The sequence below is a fragment of the Cnephaeus nilssonii genome (assembly GCF_951640355.1).
Source record: "Cnephaeus nilssonii genome assembly, chromosome: 10".
NCBI lineage: Eukaryota > Metazoa > Chordata > Mammalia > Chiroptera > Vespertilionidae > Cnephaeus > Cnephaeus nilssonii.
In genome coordinates this window covers 9,062,267-9,077,395 of record NC_137081.1, presented here as the reverse complement: position 1 = coordinate 9,077,395, position 15,129 = coordinate 9,062,267, and the positions used below count along the sequence as shown (strand labels likewise).

Below are 15,129 nucleotides of genomic sequence, written 5' to 3'. Positions count from 1 at the left end.
GGACCGCGTTTATGAGTGAGGTGCCTATTCCCCAGGAGCAATGTTAAATGTGATGCGCTTGGAAAGTTTTCGGGGTAGCTTCCCCTTCTCATCATTTTCCCCCCAGATAGTTTTACCTTCAACAATGTGATCAACCACTTTAAAAGCTTCATCAACGTTTCCACATTCCAGTTTCCTTTCTGGCTCAAAGAAGGACTTGTGTTGTATAGCTTCCTAGAAAGAGAACAGAAAAGTTAGGCCGCCAGGATGTGCTATCCAGCGCCACTCAGGAGCCACATGCAGGGCGTTGTCCAGTTTGGGCAGCGTTCTCCCCTTGCTCTGCCACCACGAGCCTTCAGCATGCCTGCAGAGCTGAGCTGAGAACACACGCCTGCAGAGCTGAGCTGAGAACCGGGCTCCAGAGAGCTCCCCACAGAGCAAATACAAATGTCCTCATTTCGTGAAAAGAAAGACAGCATGCTTAGAAAAATCCTGGCACCCACTTGGTCCCAGAATGGAACTAATAATTCCCAGGCAGATTATGCTCTTCGTTCCACAACCCACTGCACACGGCCAAGGCCACACAGAGCGGGGGCTCTAGGCCCAGTCGAGTTGTGTGCGGTTTTCCCATTTATTAGCTGTTTGACTGCGGGTCTATTACTTCACCTCTCTGAGCCGCATCTGTCAAAAGGGAGGTGCAGCTGTGCACACAGCTCCATGAGGGCGGTAGAGAGGAGTAAGCGCAATGAGGCACCTAAAGAGCTCACATGGCATAATGAGCGCTCAGTCAACGCCGTGAAGACGCGCTAATGCTAAGGATCCGGGAGCCCTGCCTGCCAGCCCCACGCTCCTCCTTTGGGGAGATGAGCACAGATTTGCACAGGGCAGTAGGGGACCTGGGACCTCCAGTCCTGGAGGCAAGGTTCCATTACCAGCCCAGCATGGGTACCACAGATTATACACTGGTTCTTATTGGCTTCCCCTGGGTGCCCAATGAAGGGGAACAGTATTGGGGACACATAACCTGGGATGCAGCGATGATAACCTAGGTTGGTTTTCTTACCTATCCTTAGGGATTTATCTCACTGTAATCCCTGTGCCAACTGGGCAATGCCACACTCCAGCATCATCTCCCACGATGACTGCCCATCCATGGGATTCCCGCCTGCTGGCAGCTGGGATTCTCCTAACGCTGGTTCCCCTTTAGCCACACCAGTAGGTGTCTATCAGTACCTTACAGGGATGTCCTATTGGGATCCCGCCATTTCCTACACTGGAAAAGGGACTGATTTGTTTTTACTTCCGTGGGGCACAGATTCTTTGACAGAGTGTTTATTGACTGTTACTATGACTGACCAGCTGTGTGCCCTGGGGGGGCAACCCAGTCATTTAGTTTCCTCACCAGAATGGGGATAATAACAGTTTTTAATCTCATAGGATTGTTGTGAGAATGTAGTGAGTAAATGCAGGAAAGCAGCTTAGCACTATATAACTGCATAGTGAGTGCTGTGTGGGAATTAGCTAGTGTTGTTGATCATGATGACTGATGGGAGATTCTGGTCAAGAGCATATTTTTTTCTCACCAGGGTTATTGGCCTGACCCTTTGAGCCAAGAGTTTGCCCATTCAAACTATTAAAAACTCTAAAAAGCACAAGCTAGGTGAAACCTTAGAGATTAGTGACAGCGACATATTTTTTTTTATCCTATTTTGACTGATACCACACTTTTCTACTGGAATCAATTCATGTGATTTTCTTATTAATCTAAGACTCAGCTATTTCAGGTCGGAAACGGAAGTTAAGTTCTATAAATCCTATTTTTAAAAATTTAATCTCTTTCCACTTCACTTGCTGCTTGCTCTTTGAGCAACGTTGAGCCAATTTCCTGAAAAATTTCTGGTCAGGAAAGCGATAAAAATATCTTCAATATGTAGGGAGCTGGGCATATTTCCCTGCTATAAATGACTTTAATTAAATCTACTCTAATCTACTTGATTGACCTTGGAGAGCTTAATCCCTGATAAAAACACAAGATGGCTCTACTCCACAATGTACAAGTTTCTTATTTGATGCCGGTCTTCTCTGGCAGGCAACAGAGGTCTGCTGACTTGAGTTGGGGAGGACAGAAAGAGAGTCTTATCTATTTGCTTATTTAGAATTGAATTTAGCTGGAAGGTAGGGGGAAGGAAGAGAAGATAGCCACTGGTATTGGGCAAAGGATTACAAACAAAACTTTTGATGAAGCATTATGTAAACAATTTCTTATGGAGAAGTAATTCTAATTCTAAAATAGAATGTTAGGGGGAAAATAGAGTAAAATAAGGAAGCAGAGCAGGCAAGATATGATTGAAAAGGGTCTGAGAAGGGAACAACATGTTGAACTTGAAATTGGCCAGGAAAATTTAGAAAAACTAATCACTCTTTGATTCCAATTAAACTTCCATATTTTTCTTTTCTTTGCATGATTTTATTTTAATTTTAAAACACAGAGGACACTGTCTAGAAACGAACTCTGAGCTCCTAGGCATAAAGCAGCTGGATAGGCCAACTTTTCCTGGAGACACTAATCTTGGCCAAGTCATGTCCCCATTTCCTGCCTCAGGGCATGCGAGTGCCCGGAGAGCAAGGTGTCCATTATGCTGGGAAGATAATATTGCATTCCCAGAGCATATGGAGTCTGTATGTGCTGAATCTAATCTGTTCACGCTGCTTTTCCAACTTTCACATTTTGATTACTCAATAAATTTTAAGAACCAATGAATTTATCATTTATCATTACATGGAGATGAGTCTTAAAACCTTTATAAATTTCAAACTCCTTTCTAAAATATAGGATAGGAAATGCAATTTATGTTGCCAAAATACCTGTAGGCATCTTAGGATATGTTTCTCATACTCATTTAAGATATACATGAAAGGATCTAAAAATAGTGTCTCCAATGCTTGCTCCCTAGAGCATCTTGTTGGTTCTCACTGTGCCTGGGTGGAGAGTGTCTGGGTGAGTCTGGTTGAAGGTGAATATAGTAAGTCCTCACCCAACATCCATAGGCTCTTGTAACTGTGACAAAATGACATATAACAAAACCAAGTTTACCACGGGCTACCTGATGATGGAAACAAGAGTTAAGTTTTTAAGGCATCTCATCACCGTCATCACGACACAACGTTGAACGAACCAATGTTATTCAGGGACCTGCTCTACGGAGTTATGGGGTGTGTCTTCTCTTGGGGACATTGTTGGTTGTCCATCCAGCATTCCTCTCACCTGTCCCCTTCCAAACGATGCTCAGATTTCTGTTCAGGTCTCCACCACTCCCCCATCCCGCCCTTATCCTTCAAAGAAATCTGACTTCCCAGCAGTAACGAACAGATCCTCCATTCCCCTGGTCAGTCATTAACCCAGAGCTGGACATGTGACTAAGGGGCCTGATGAGGCTGGATTTCGGGATTCATGGAATGCTGGGACAACACTGTTCTCTCTTGCTTCTGGGAGCTCCTGGCTGCCATCCTGTGACCACAGGGGATAAAGCTCCTACTGTGGGCAGCAGGGAGAAGACTTGCAAGGTCAGGCTTCTTACTAGCCCTGATATAGTTGGGGCCAATGAAGCCCCCACTTTCTATCAAATGTTGTTTCCTGTTACTGTAACCAACATTTTTACTGATACACCACTAAAAACCGCCCCACCCTTGAACTCATTACCTCAATGGTTAGGATCACTGGCTCCAAATCCTGGTAGACAATCTTCACTCGCTTCGCAGCTCTCCTTGCCTGAATCTCAGAATCCGCAATCACGGCACAGACAAGCTGACCCACGCAAAACACCTGCAACACAGAAAAGACTTTTGTGTTCCAGAAGGGCAGGCACCAGGCCCTCTCCTCTGGTTCATTCTTCTCTTCCCTCCTGGCACAGAGCTAGACACACCGTCAGGGGCCCTTCACTAGTCCAACACGGTGCCATGTGAACAATGGCTTTGGGAGGACAGTGCACTGGTCAGAGTGAGGCTGCTGCCCCGGGCACTGGGGAAGTTCGGGTCTTTTTGCTGCATCATTGGCAGTGGTGGCCGAAGAGGTTGAGAGTGATGCTGCCTCCCGTACAGCAGACTCGGGCTCCATCCAGGCCAAGCCCACAGGGCCAGCTGGCCAAGGAGAGCCAGGCCCAGGGCATGGCCTGTGGTTGCCATCCCATGAGCAGGGCCGTTCCGAGACATAGCTTTTGGCTTCCCGGACAGGGAGGACCAGGAGGTGACAGCCTATCTCATCCAGAGAGGAAGGAGAGAGAGGGGGATGATGTGATACTGCTGGTGAGCAAATCTCTGCCCCAAACTGTGGGGGAGCAGAGGCTTTTCATGAACAGACATGAGACTGGACTAGCCACGGTGTGAGCAAGCACAGAACGCTGATCCTGTCACCCGCAGGTGGGCAGGCGGCCTAGGGAGTTGACACAGGGACCAGGCACAAAGTTGATGGAAAACAAAACCAAACCCAGGCTCCAGAAAGCTAAAATACTCAGGACTGAAAAAGTCACCAGGACCTTTTGTTCTCTCTCCCATCTTATACCATGATCGCAATGAAAACGTAATCATTTATTTTTAAAATCTACATTAGACTATTAGGTCTTTTCTACAGGGAACATATAGTAGCATTATCATCAAGAAAAAAATGGTAGCAAAGCCAGTTAAATCCAGAACACACACACACACACACACACACACACACACACACACACTCTCACACACACACGGCATGTTTGTTGGGTTTGGGTAGGTGGGGGCAGTGGGGTAATAAATGAAACAAGAATGGCAAAACGTTGACAAATGTTGAATCTCTATTTTTGTGCATGTTTACATTTTCTGCAATGAAAGAATTTTATTTTTTATTATTATTTTTAAATATATTTTATTGATTTTTTACGGAGAGGAAGGGAGAGGGATAGAGAGTTAGAAACATCGATCAGCTGCCCCCTGCACACCTCCTACTGGGGATGTGCCCGCAACCAAGGTACATGCCCTTGACCAGAATCGAACCTGGGACCTTTCAGTCTGCAGGCCGATGCTCTATCCACTGAGCCAAACCGGTTAGGGCCTGCAATGAAAGAATTTTAAAAGGCATAACGTGCTATAGACAAATGTTGGAAAAGGAATTGAACTAACAAAGGCAGTCCTTGACAATGGCTCTGTTCCCTGCTCTCCATAAACACCTGGTTTTGCCTCTGTGACCCGGCACACCGACCTGGCCCCCAGAGGTTCACAATCAACGTAGCCACACCTCAGAGAGCAGGAACTCTTGTGCAGACAGGAATGGCTTTGCTTGTTTCGTTAGCATCGATGCAAAGGCCACAGTTCTCATTTTCTTCTGCCAAAGCCACACTCTTGGGGGAGTTCCAACCTTGACCTGAAACTCTCAGTCATCAAACTTTTGTCTTTATTAACCGAACCTGCTAGCAAGAGCCAGAGGCAGGGGCTGCCCCAAAGGATGAAGCTCTTTTGGGTAAACACTGAACTGAGAAGCCTGAGTTCTGCATAAAGCCTGTTGAAATGCCTTTACTGCGTTTTCTGATGACTGGAGGTACGGTAGGCAAAGTTTTAATCATTTGAAACTTTCCAACAGCATTAGTTCTCTACTCATTGACCCTGCTACATGGAAAGCAGTATGCAAAATACACAGATGAATCAGACATACAGCCCCATTCAAGGACTTTCACCAGGCCAGGGAAAAATATAGGGTGCCCTCCCAAAATGTACACACACACACACACTTTGAATAATTATCAAGGCAGTGTTTATTAAAGTACATCTCACGTTCAAAACTGAGCTATCAGCTGGTAAAGTGTGTATACATTTTGGGGCCACACCCTGTATCTAAGGCATGGAAATAAATAAATAAGCTTAATCCAAGGTAGAAGGTTCGTGAAACGTCCGCTTTGCCTTCTCCTCCAGACTTTAAGCTCTAGGAGCGCAAGGACCCACACAGGTCTTGTTCAGCGACAGTGAGCAGCCACAGTAGGTGCTCAGTTAAACAATGCCTGTTGACCTTGAGCTTAAACTTGAAGGAGGAATCAATAGCTAAGTAAACGAGCAAAGGAAAGCTGGACTCAAGTCCCATGCAAACCTCCTGCTCTCCAGACCTGAGGCTGTGTGGGTGCATTGCCCTCTGTGGACAAAAGGGCTTGAAGGCCCCTGGAACAGGAGACCAGCTCAGTTCCCTGTGTCTGCCGGAGCAAACCGGGAGAAAAGTCAGTGACTTCAGAGTGGCATCTTATTGCTTGTGCCACAGAATGGATCTATTCTCCCACCCCCGCTCCCCAAAATGAGAATTAGGGGGCCAAGACAGAGCTGAACCCTAGTAAAGGTCGGTGGGGAATAACTAAAGGCCACCCCAGAATGCAGAGAGTGAGGGAAGAACACAAAAGGAGTGACTGGCAGTTATTGCAAAGTTCTCTGCACCTACTAGTAAGGGCACCAGGCACACCAAGGTGGTGACAGAATGTCGCCTGACGTTAGACCAACAATCAGTAACTACAAGGCATGTGAGCACCAACTGTTCTGGGGTCTATTTTATTTTATTTTATCTTATTTATTTTATTTTATTTTTATTTATTTTTTAATCCTCACCGAAGGATATTTTTCCATTGATTTTAGAGAGAGTGGAAGAGAGAGGGAAAGACAGAGAGAAACATCGATGTGAGAGAAACACATAGACTGGTTGCCTCCTGCAAGTGCCCTGACCAGGGCCCAGGCCAGGCAGGAGCCTGCAACTGAGTTACATGCGCTTGGCCAGAATCAAACCCGGGACCCTTCAGTCCACAGGCTGATGCTCTATCCACTGAGCCAAACCGGCTAGGGTGTGTCTCTCTTCTTTTAAAATATAACTATTAGTTATAACTATACACAGATATACTTAGTTCAATGTTTTCTCAAGAGATTTTATATATGATAAATCTATTAAAGCGACCAATACATTTGCTTACAAGGGTTACTGATTATTAAGGCTCTACTGACTTTCAACTACTACTAAGTTCCCACTTAGATGTCAGCGAGCCCCAACATGAAAATTGTTAACTGTAATGCTTACGTGTCTTGTAAATATTTGATCAACGTGTTGCTGGTTTGTGCTTTGCCAACGTGTGGATTCTGAGAAAGTGTGTATATCTGTTTCTTTTCATATGTGTGCATTTCTGAGGGCATATTTGTTTAACTTATTTTTCCCAGTGTTAGTTCCACGCACAAGGGCATTTATAACCAATCCAACGTACAAAGGAACAAAAGCCTGCCCAATACATGGCAGTATGAGTGGATGAGTCAAGGTGAGTTCAGACAGGGAGACAGAACTCCTGGGTTAAAGGACAATGAAAGGCTTCATGGGGGAGACACCACTTGAACTTGGACTTGGACGTTGGACACACTGACTGGGGCCATGGCAAGAGATTCTCAGGAGAGAGATTAGCAAATGAAAATGACCACTCTCGCCAAAACCGGCTTGGCTCAGTGGATAGAGCGTCGGCCTGCGGACTCAAGGGTCCCAGGTTCGATTCCGGTCAAGGGCATGTGCCTTGGTTGCCGGCATATCCCCGGTGGGGGGTGTGCAAGAGGCAGCTGATCGATGTTTCTCTCTCATCGATGTTTCTAACTCTCTATCCCTCTCTCTTCCTCTCTGTAAAAAATCAATAAAATATATATATATAAAAAATAAAAAAAAGAAAATGACCACTCTTCTCTCCTCATTTGTTCTTCTATACTTGTTAGCAGCACACTATCTCACCAACTAGAAAATGTCAAACCATCACGTACCTTTTACATAATGACTCAGCTTCTTTTCTTCTGTGGAACATGAATATATGTGAAGTCATTCGGCATTAGAACGTAGTGTTTTATAATAAGCATTAAAATATATAGGAATCCTTTGCCATGTGCCAAATGCAATGCTGTCTTTGAGAAAATGGACATGCCATGGTGGAGGAAGTTATTATCAAAACAGAAAGCAAAAAAATTCAGTACCGTCTCTGAGTCCAGCAGTTTCTCAGGTTGGCCCAGAAAGCAGAAGGAGTTCACGCCTTGAAGGTGCTCCTCGGTGAGGACGTCCACCACCCCTGGCAGGCTGAGGGCTTCCGACAGATCAATGGACCTGGATGAGGACACAGAGCAGGCTCCTCAGAGAGGCCCGCAGCCCGGGGACTGAAGGGGACGGGCTCAATTGGGGAACAAGATATGAGAGAGGCAAGATAAGCCAAAACCACTCCAGTAGTTCTCTGCCAGATGACCAGGGAAATCCCTGGGACAAGGAAGCTATTCAATGGAGGGACAAACTAGTAAATCCTACATTTGGATCCCACCTCACCTCTAATCTTCATTGAATATCACCAACAAGTAGCTTGCCCTCCTCACACCCTTACTTGTCACTCATGTGACTTAGATGAGAAGGGAATTGTTCATGTCTACCGAGTAAGAACTTTATCACTTACACAATCTTAGCATGAGCTCTTGAACTTGTTACAAAAGCCAAGAAAAGTTCCCCGTCCATGGCAGGCATGTCATCAAGGTAGATGGCTTCGCCCGTGGCATGCTTAATACCAGACAGGTGCATGATGGGATGGCCGATTGGGTCTTGAGGAGGCTGCTTTGGGTCTACCTCCTGTTTAATCAACAATCAGCATATCAGCTTTATAATCATATTATACACATCTCCCATAAGATGGTAGCTATATAATTAACATCTAAACCAGAACACTTTTGAAAACGAAAACTACCACTATTAACCTTTTGCACTCGGATGTCGAGATTAAAATTACTCTTTGAATGTATCAATAATTTGAAATATTAAAAAATCCAAATAAATAAGTTTGTATGAAAAGAAACTCCAGTTTTTTATTCTACTGCCGCGCTTTGTAAAATCTGGGGTATTTAAAAAATTAAATCCCGAGTAGAATAAAGGAATCGAGAAAAAAGCAAGCGAGTGCAAAGGGTTAATAATAATACCAGGACAATAAGCCTATTTCAATAGTTCAATCAGGAACCTGGGATGGATGCCTAGCCCTGATGTTGTTCTTATCTTTTTTCCCATTTTTTTTTTAATATAGACCACAAACATCTCTAATACAAATCACATTTGTATAAGTAACTGAATATAACCCTTCTTGGTGATGTAAAATTATGTCTTTTTGCTAATGCTCATGGATTTCTTTAAATTTTACTATCAAAATATTTTTACTGTATGTATCTAAGCACAGCACATATATTCTGCAGAAGAGCACAATGACATTGTGACTATGTTTATAAGAAATGAGGAGGACATGTCTATTTTGAGTAAAGAAGCCTGCCAAGAGATTGAAGAAAAGTCCCAAAGGCTATCTTCGTCCTCTTCTATAATCAAATACGAACTGGATTATTTTAGCTGAAGGCACTTGCTGTTTGGTAGTCAGCTGTGATGAATCTCCTGGGGAAAGAGGTTATGTTTGATGCTTGCTTCTATTTGTTCTGTGCCTAACGATCTGATGGAAGAAAGAATGCTGTCCCGCAAACTGCTGGTCTCTGGAAGCCGTGACAAATGCTTTCAAAGCGAAAGAACCAGCAGGGAGACAATGCTCATCATGAGCGCGGAAGCTGCTCTAGCAATGTGGGTATCTCTGTGCGAGAAAAACCACAGGAGAAGCAGGAACAACACTCATCTCTGGGAGGCACGCTGCTTCCAAACCCTGGCCTGCAATCCTTGATAGCAAACTCCCTTTTAAGGTTGTCAACTCCATGGAGATGATCACTTTTCTCTGAGTGATTTGAATACCCATTAATTTGTTGTGGTTTCTTCCTAAAGTTTACTCCATTGTCAAGGTTAGGCATTTATAAGCTAAAAGTTGTAGCTGTCTCATTTTGCCGACTACAAAGGAAGGTGGCAGCTGTTTTCTTTTTTTTTAAATCCTCACCCAAGGATATGTTTTTAGTGATTTGAGAGCAAGAGAGAAAGAGGGAGAGAGAGAAATTTGATGTGCGAGAGAAACATCAATCAGTTGCCTCCTGTACTTGCCCCCACCAGGGATCAAACCTGTCACCTAGGTATGTGCCCTGATTGGGAATTGAACCCGAAACCTTTTGGTGTAGGGGATGATGCTCCAACCAACTGGGCCACCCAGCCGGGCTGGCAGCTGTCTTCCTTCCTTCCTTCCTTCCTTCCTTCCTTCCTTCCTTCCTTCCTTCCTTCCTTCCTTCCTTCCTTCCTTCCTTCCTCTTTCTTTCTTTCTTTCTTTCTTTCTTTCTTTCTTTCTTTCTTTCTTTCTTTCTTTCTTTCTTTCTTTCTTTCTTTCTTTCTTTCTTTCTTTCTTTCTTTCCAGCTGTTTTTAACAGTCAAAATAATCACTTTAAATGGAGTATGGTGTATCTGAATTTTTGAACATATTAAACTTAAACCCTGAAGGGCATACACCAACTTCAATCTTCATTGCAACATACTGTAAGATTTTATAACTAAATCCAACAACATATTCAATGCTCTTGACTTAATAACACCCTCCAGGTGAAGTTTCTTAATAATAATTTCAAGGAAAAACACATGGAGTCTTATCCAGTTTATCAATGGGATGACTGCAGGTGATATTCTTATGATGTTGTGGCAGAAAATGCCATTTGAAATGTCCGAGGGACTCTGTTCTCCCTGATAGTCAGCTTTCATTAGGGGAGCTCGAAATAGCCCTTAGAACTTACGTTTGATCCAACTCTAAAACATAACTCACAGAAAAGCCCCGGGGTGAGTGGGGATGGGGAGCAAAGTAGATTGACATCCAAACAAAATACATTAGCAGCTCTTTTACAAACATTACTTCATGTCATCAACGACCAGGGCCTGTGCTTTCTGGAAATAAAAGCAAAGCGGCCCCAGGGCCCTGACACAGAATGAGACTGTGGGGCTCCGACTTCCACGCTGCCAAAGGCAGAAGCATGTGGCAAGCCAGCAGCTCACGCACATGACGGCACAAGGCCACAGAGCCAAGCACACCGCCTTCAAGATCAAAGCACACATTTTTTAAAAAACGGCCATTGGTAGCTTGGTCTTTGGTCACAATTCTTCATTGATTTTGAAACTTTACTGAACAGGAAAGAAGGCTGTGAATTCACCAGAGGGAGCTCGGCTTACTGGGCTTGAGAATCACTGAGGGTGAGTGGGTCTGCGTGAAGGAATTATAGCCAGGCCCTTAGAATAAAAAATTAAAAAAAAAAGCCACTTACCTGGTACTTCAGTGCACTCAGGCGAGGCCTAGAATGAAGGTCTTCTAGAGCACTCTCATGCTTGTCTGCAAGGCTAGGATAGTGAACAGGGTCCTGAAAAGTAGAACCAGTGTGGATATGTAAAATGTGCTCGACTGGCCTCGGAAGGGAGGCTAGCGTGGTCCTTAACCAGCGGCTCTACTCTGAAGTCTAACGTTTGCAGAGGCCTCCCCCATCAGAGCCCTGGAAACACAGCAGCTCGGGCCTCCGGGCCACACGCCCTGGAAGGTCACACTGAAGAGCCGAGTGGACCTAGCATGCCACTGCCTTCCAACAGCTCTGTCTCCTATGGCTCTCTCACAGGTTTGGGACTCAGGCACCAATAACGCAGGAAGATAAAAGCTAAATAAATACAATGGAAAGGGGCAGAATGCCTAAGCCAGGAGAAAGAGTCAAAGCACACCACAACAATGCATAAAACTCTGCACTGCCAGCCACTCGCCAACTCTCTGAGAGAAAGGACAACACAGAGGCCCACCCAGCTGCAGCCCCGCCAAGGAAGCTTTCCAGGGTCCCAGGAGGAACGCTCCTTAAAACCAAGGGAAATGGGTCATTTGGGTCATTATCCAAGGCTTTGAACAATACACCTAATGGTTATTTTTCACATCAGTTTTTTAAATAGTAGGTTATTATTTTTAACTAGAGGCCCAATGCACCAAGATTTGTGCAAGAATGGGCCTTCCTTCCCCTGGCTTCCGGCACCGCCTTCGCTCCAGCCCGGAGCCACGTTTCCGCCTTTCCACGCTGCCAAGAGGTCTGGAGCGGCTGGGGCAATGCGGAACGCCCCGCCCCCACTGCTCAGCACCGGTGTATGCAAATTAACCCGCCATATTTGTTGGGTTAATTTGCATACTCACTCCTGATTTTCTGGTGGGCATCACGAAGGTATGGCTAATTTGCATATTACTCTTTTATTAGTGTAGATAGTAGAGGAATACTGATGAATAGAGGAAGTTGAATTGAAAGTATGAGACTATAAGGCAGAAGCTTTGAATTATATCACTCAATTCACCCAAGAAATTGTATTAGTTTGCTGTTAATTGGAGGAGTCTACAATTGGCTTTATTTTTTTCTCTTGTGATTACCTGGTGATAATATGTCACTTATCTATGATTTCAAGATTTTGTTCTCAAAAATTTGATGCAACTGTTTTGACTCTTAGTTGTTCCTCTATATGATGAGAAGATACCCCCAGAAGCAATGAGAAGAGAGAACGTTGTGTCTCTCACTTAACATGCTCATACTAATTTCTATACCACAGAAAGGATGTGCTTGGCTTCTGCTCAGTTGATTGTAGCGTGGGATTAATGAGGCCAATATGGCTCAAGTTCCCTTTGGGTCCCCCAAATTCATTCAGAGAAATTCTTTTAGTAGTGCCCTCCCTTGCCAACAATCTTTTAACTAAAAGTCTGTCAAAAGGGAGACCAGGCAGAAGAATGCCTGGATGAATACTGCTCTTATTGAGGCTAGTACTAGGCAGTCTTCATCATGTTCCTCTAAAGCCCTGGGCTGAATAGGGACCACAGTCAGCCCTGTTCCTATGATGGCCCATTTCACAATGACCTTGTGGAGTGGCTGCCATCATCAGCTTACAGGTGAGGGAAATGAAGGTGAACCAGAGAAGAAAGCCAAACTCATGAAGGTAACCCCCAAATGGTGGAAGAAGTGCTTTCCTGAGGGAAAGTATATTTAAATCATAAACGAGTTTTCTGCACCCCACCTAGACAAACAAGGGATCGGAAACAAAAGAACTAAGTGGTGTTAAACACAATCCTGCACAACTGCATGCTCTACTTGCAACTCTCCCCCAAACTACAGGCCATCAACAGACAGCCTGAAGTAGGCCCAGCAAGCCCACGGGTTCCTAATCTGGGTTGTCTTTTCTGTTCTACAGCCATTGGGCAGGGGGTTGTTGCCTCCACTTTGGGTATACCCCTGGCCCCTAAAGCTGGGAAATACATGGTCAGTTCACTTACCATCCTCCTTAAAAGCTGTGACACTTCCAGGTAGAACTTGAAGAGGAAGCTGATGATGAGAGTCCTCTTGAACTCCACCTTCCCGCCCGGAGCTGAGCCTGGGAGGGAGACTTCGTCCAGGACCAGCCTGCAAGCTGCGTCCAGCATCTCTTCATTCCAGGGCCTGTGAGGGTCAAAAAGAGGACTCCTTGCCTGACAGGACTCCTTATCTCACAGGCTCAGCCAGTGTGCGAGACAAATAGCCACAATCTAGTGCAAGCTTCGAAGTCAGGCAACCCACATTCAAACCACAGTGCACCACTCTCAAATCGTCTGGCCCAGGCCCCCTCTTTGTCATCTGTAAAAGGGAAATAATAGTAGGATCCACCTCGGGGAATGGTCATGAGGAAGAAATGACAACCTGTGTTAAGTCCTCAGAACAGGATCAACACACTCCTGTATCACTAGAATGTTGACTGAAAGACAGGTTTTGGTTTTAAGCATCTTTTATGTAGTCATGCATTTAATCCCCTCAATTGTCCTGCGTGGTGGGGGTGACTGTTGCCTTTTGACATAGGGAAATTGAGGTATCGTAATGTTAAGCAAACTGACTGAGATCACATAATTAATAGGGCGTGAACTGAGATTCGGACCTACGCAATTTGGCTCAATCAAGCTCATGTTTTAACTATCTATTAGGAAATAGTAACTGATACCTGGAAGTATTCAAGAAATATTGGCTACTAGTATCACCTAAAAAGTCAGGTAAGCAAATGCATTTAGCAATTTATGATAAAACAAACTACCATAATCTGTTTTTCATCATAGTAAATTATTCTCTCAATAAAGAATAATGCACTCATTTTGCTTACTGAATCTATGTGCTATTGGGATATGGTCTCTCTCTCTCTCTCTCTCTCTCTCTCTCTCTCTCTCTCTCTCTCACTTTCACACACACACACACACACACACACACACACAGACTATATGATTCTCACTTCAGAATTCACTAAAATCAAGAGCTATGGAAATAATTATAAAATTATATTGGAATTCCATGCCATTAAATAAAAATGTAGTCAGCATGCTGCTTCTTACAATTTCATGTCATAAAAAAAAAAAAAAGCTGCTCTGTTACTTGGGGTCTAGGGACATGATGCCGTACCTTCCAATGAGTTTCCGGCAGGAATTCTGTGCGCAGATGGTGGCTGGGCCGACGCCTCCATACGAGATGGATAACTCCCTGATGATGCCATCCCCTTCTCCAAAAAAGACTCTCATTCCAGAGTTGACTATCGCGAGCGCGTTCTGTTGCCGCTGGGCTTGTCGGAAGGCTGACACAAATTCCCACTGGAAGCCAAAGTGAAGTGGTACGTGTAGAAACACACCAAGTTTCCAGGCAGTTTGTGTACATGGCCTCACATATCCTTGCCACACTCTGTTAGACTGAATTGTGTCCTCCCTGAGTTGAGGCAATTAAGTCCTAGCTCCCAGGACCTGGAACGTGACTACATTTGGAGATAGGATCTCTAAAGAGGCACCTTGGTTAAAATGGGGCAATTAGGGTGAACACTAACCCAACAGGGTGGTGTCCTCATCAGAAAAGAAAATGTGGACGCATACATGACAAAGGAAAGACCATGTGAAGACACAGGAGAAGATGGCCAGCTACAAGCCAAGGAGAGAGGCCTCAGAAGAAACTAGCCCTGCTGATACCTTGATCTCAGACTTCTAGCCTCCAGCACCATGCGAGAGTAAATGGCTGCTGTTTAAGGCAGCCCGCCTGTGGTGCTAGGTGACGGCAGCCCTAGCAGACTAACGCACCCTCCGGGGCAGGCTCAATTATTCCCTTTTTATAGGGAGTCTGAGGCTCGGAGTGGGTCAGTAATCAGTTCAGGGTCACAGCAGGTCGTAAAGAGGATTCGACTTGAGTCTAACTCCCAAG

General features: G+C 44.8%; 1 protein-coding gene across 2 annotated transcripts in view; it reads right to left on the bottom strand.

The window, feature by feature from the left end:
* The window catches only part of AOX1 (aldehyde oxidase 1), a 66,260-nt gene that overhangs the window by 30,562 nt on the left and 20,569 nt on the right, over nucleotides 1-15,129 (bottom strand). For both annotated transcript variants that reach the window (XM_079782164.1, XM_079782165.1), the window contains exons 14-20: nucleotides 14,350-14,534; nucleotides 13,206-13,368; nucleotides 11,191-11,283; nucleotides 8,439-8,608; nucleotides 7,975-8,101; nucleotides 3,680-3,802; nucleotides 117-213 (exon numbers count right to left, since the gene is read on the bottom strand). In XM_079782164.1, the coding sequence (XP_079638290.1) occupies nucleotides 117-213; nucleotides 3,680-3,802; nucleotides 7,975-8,101; nucleotides 8,439-8,608; nucleotides 11,191-11,283; nucleotides 13,206-13,368; nucleotides 14,350-14,534 (958 nt within the window). The remainder of the gene's footprint in view (nucleotides 1-116; nucleotides 214-3,679; nucleotides 3,803-7,974; nucleotides 8,102-8,438; nucleotides 8,609-11,190; nucleotides 11,284-13,205; nucleotides 13,369-14,349; nucleotides 14,535-15,129) is intronic.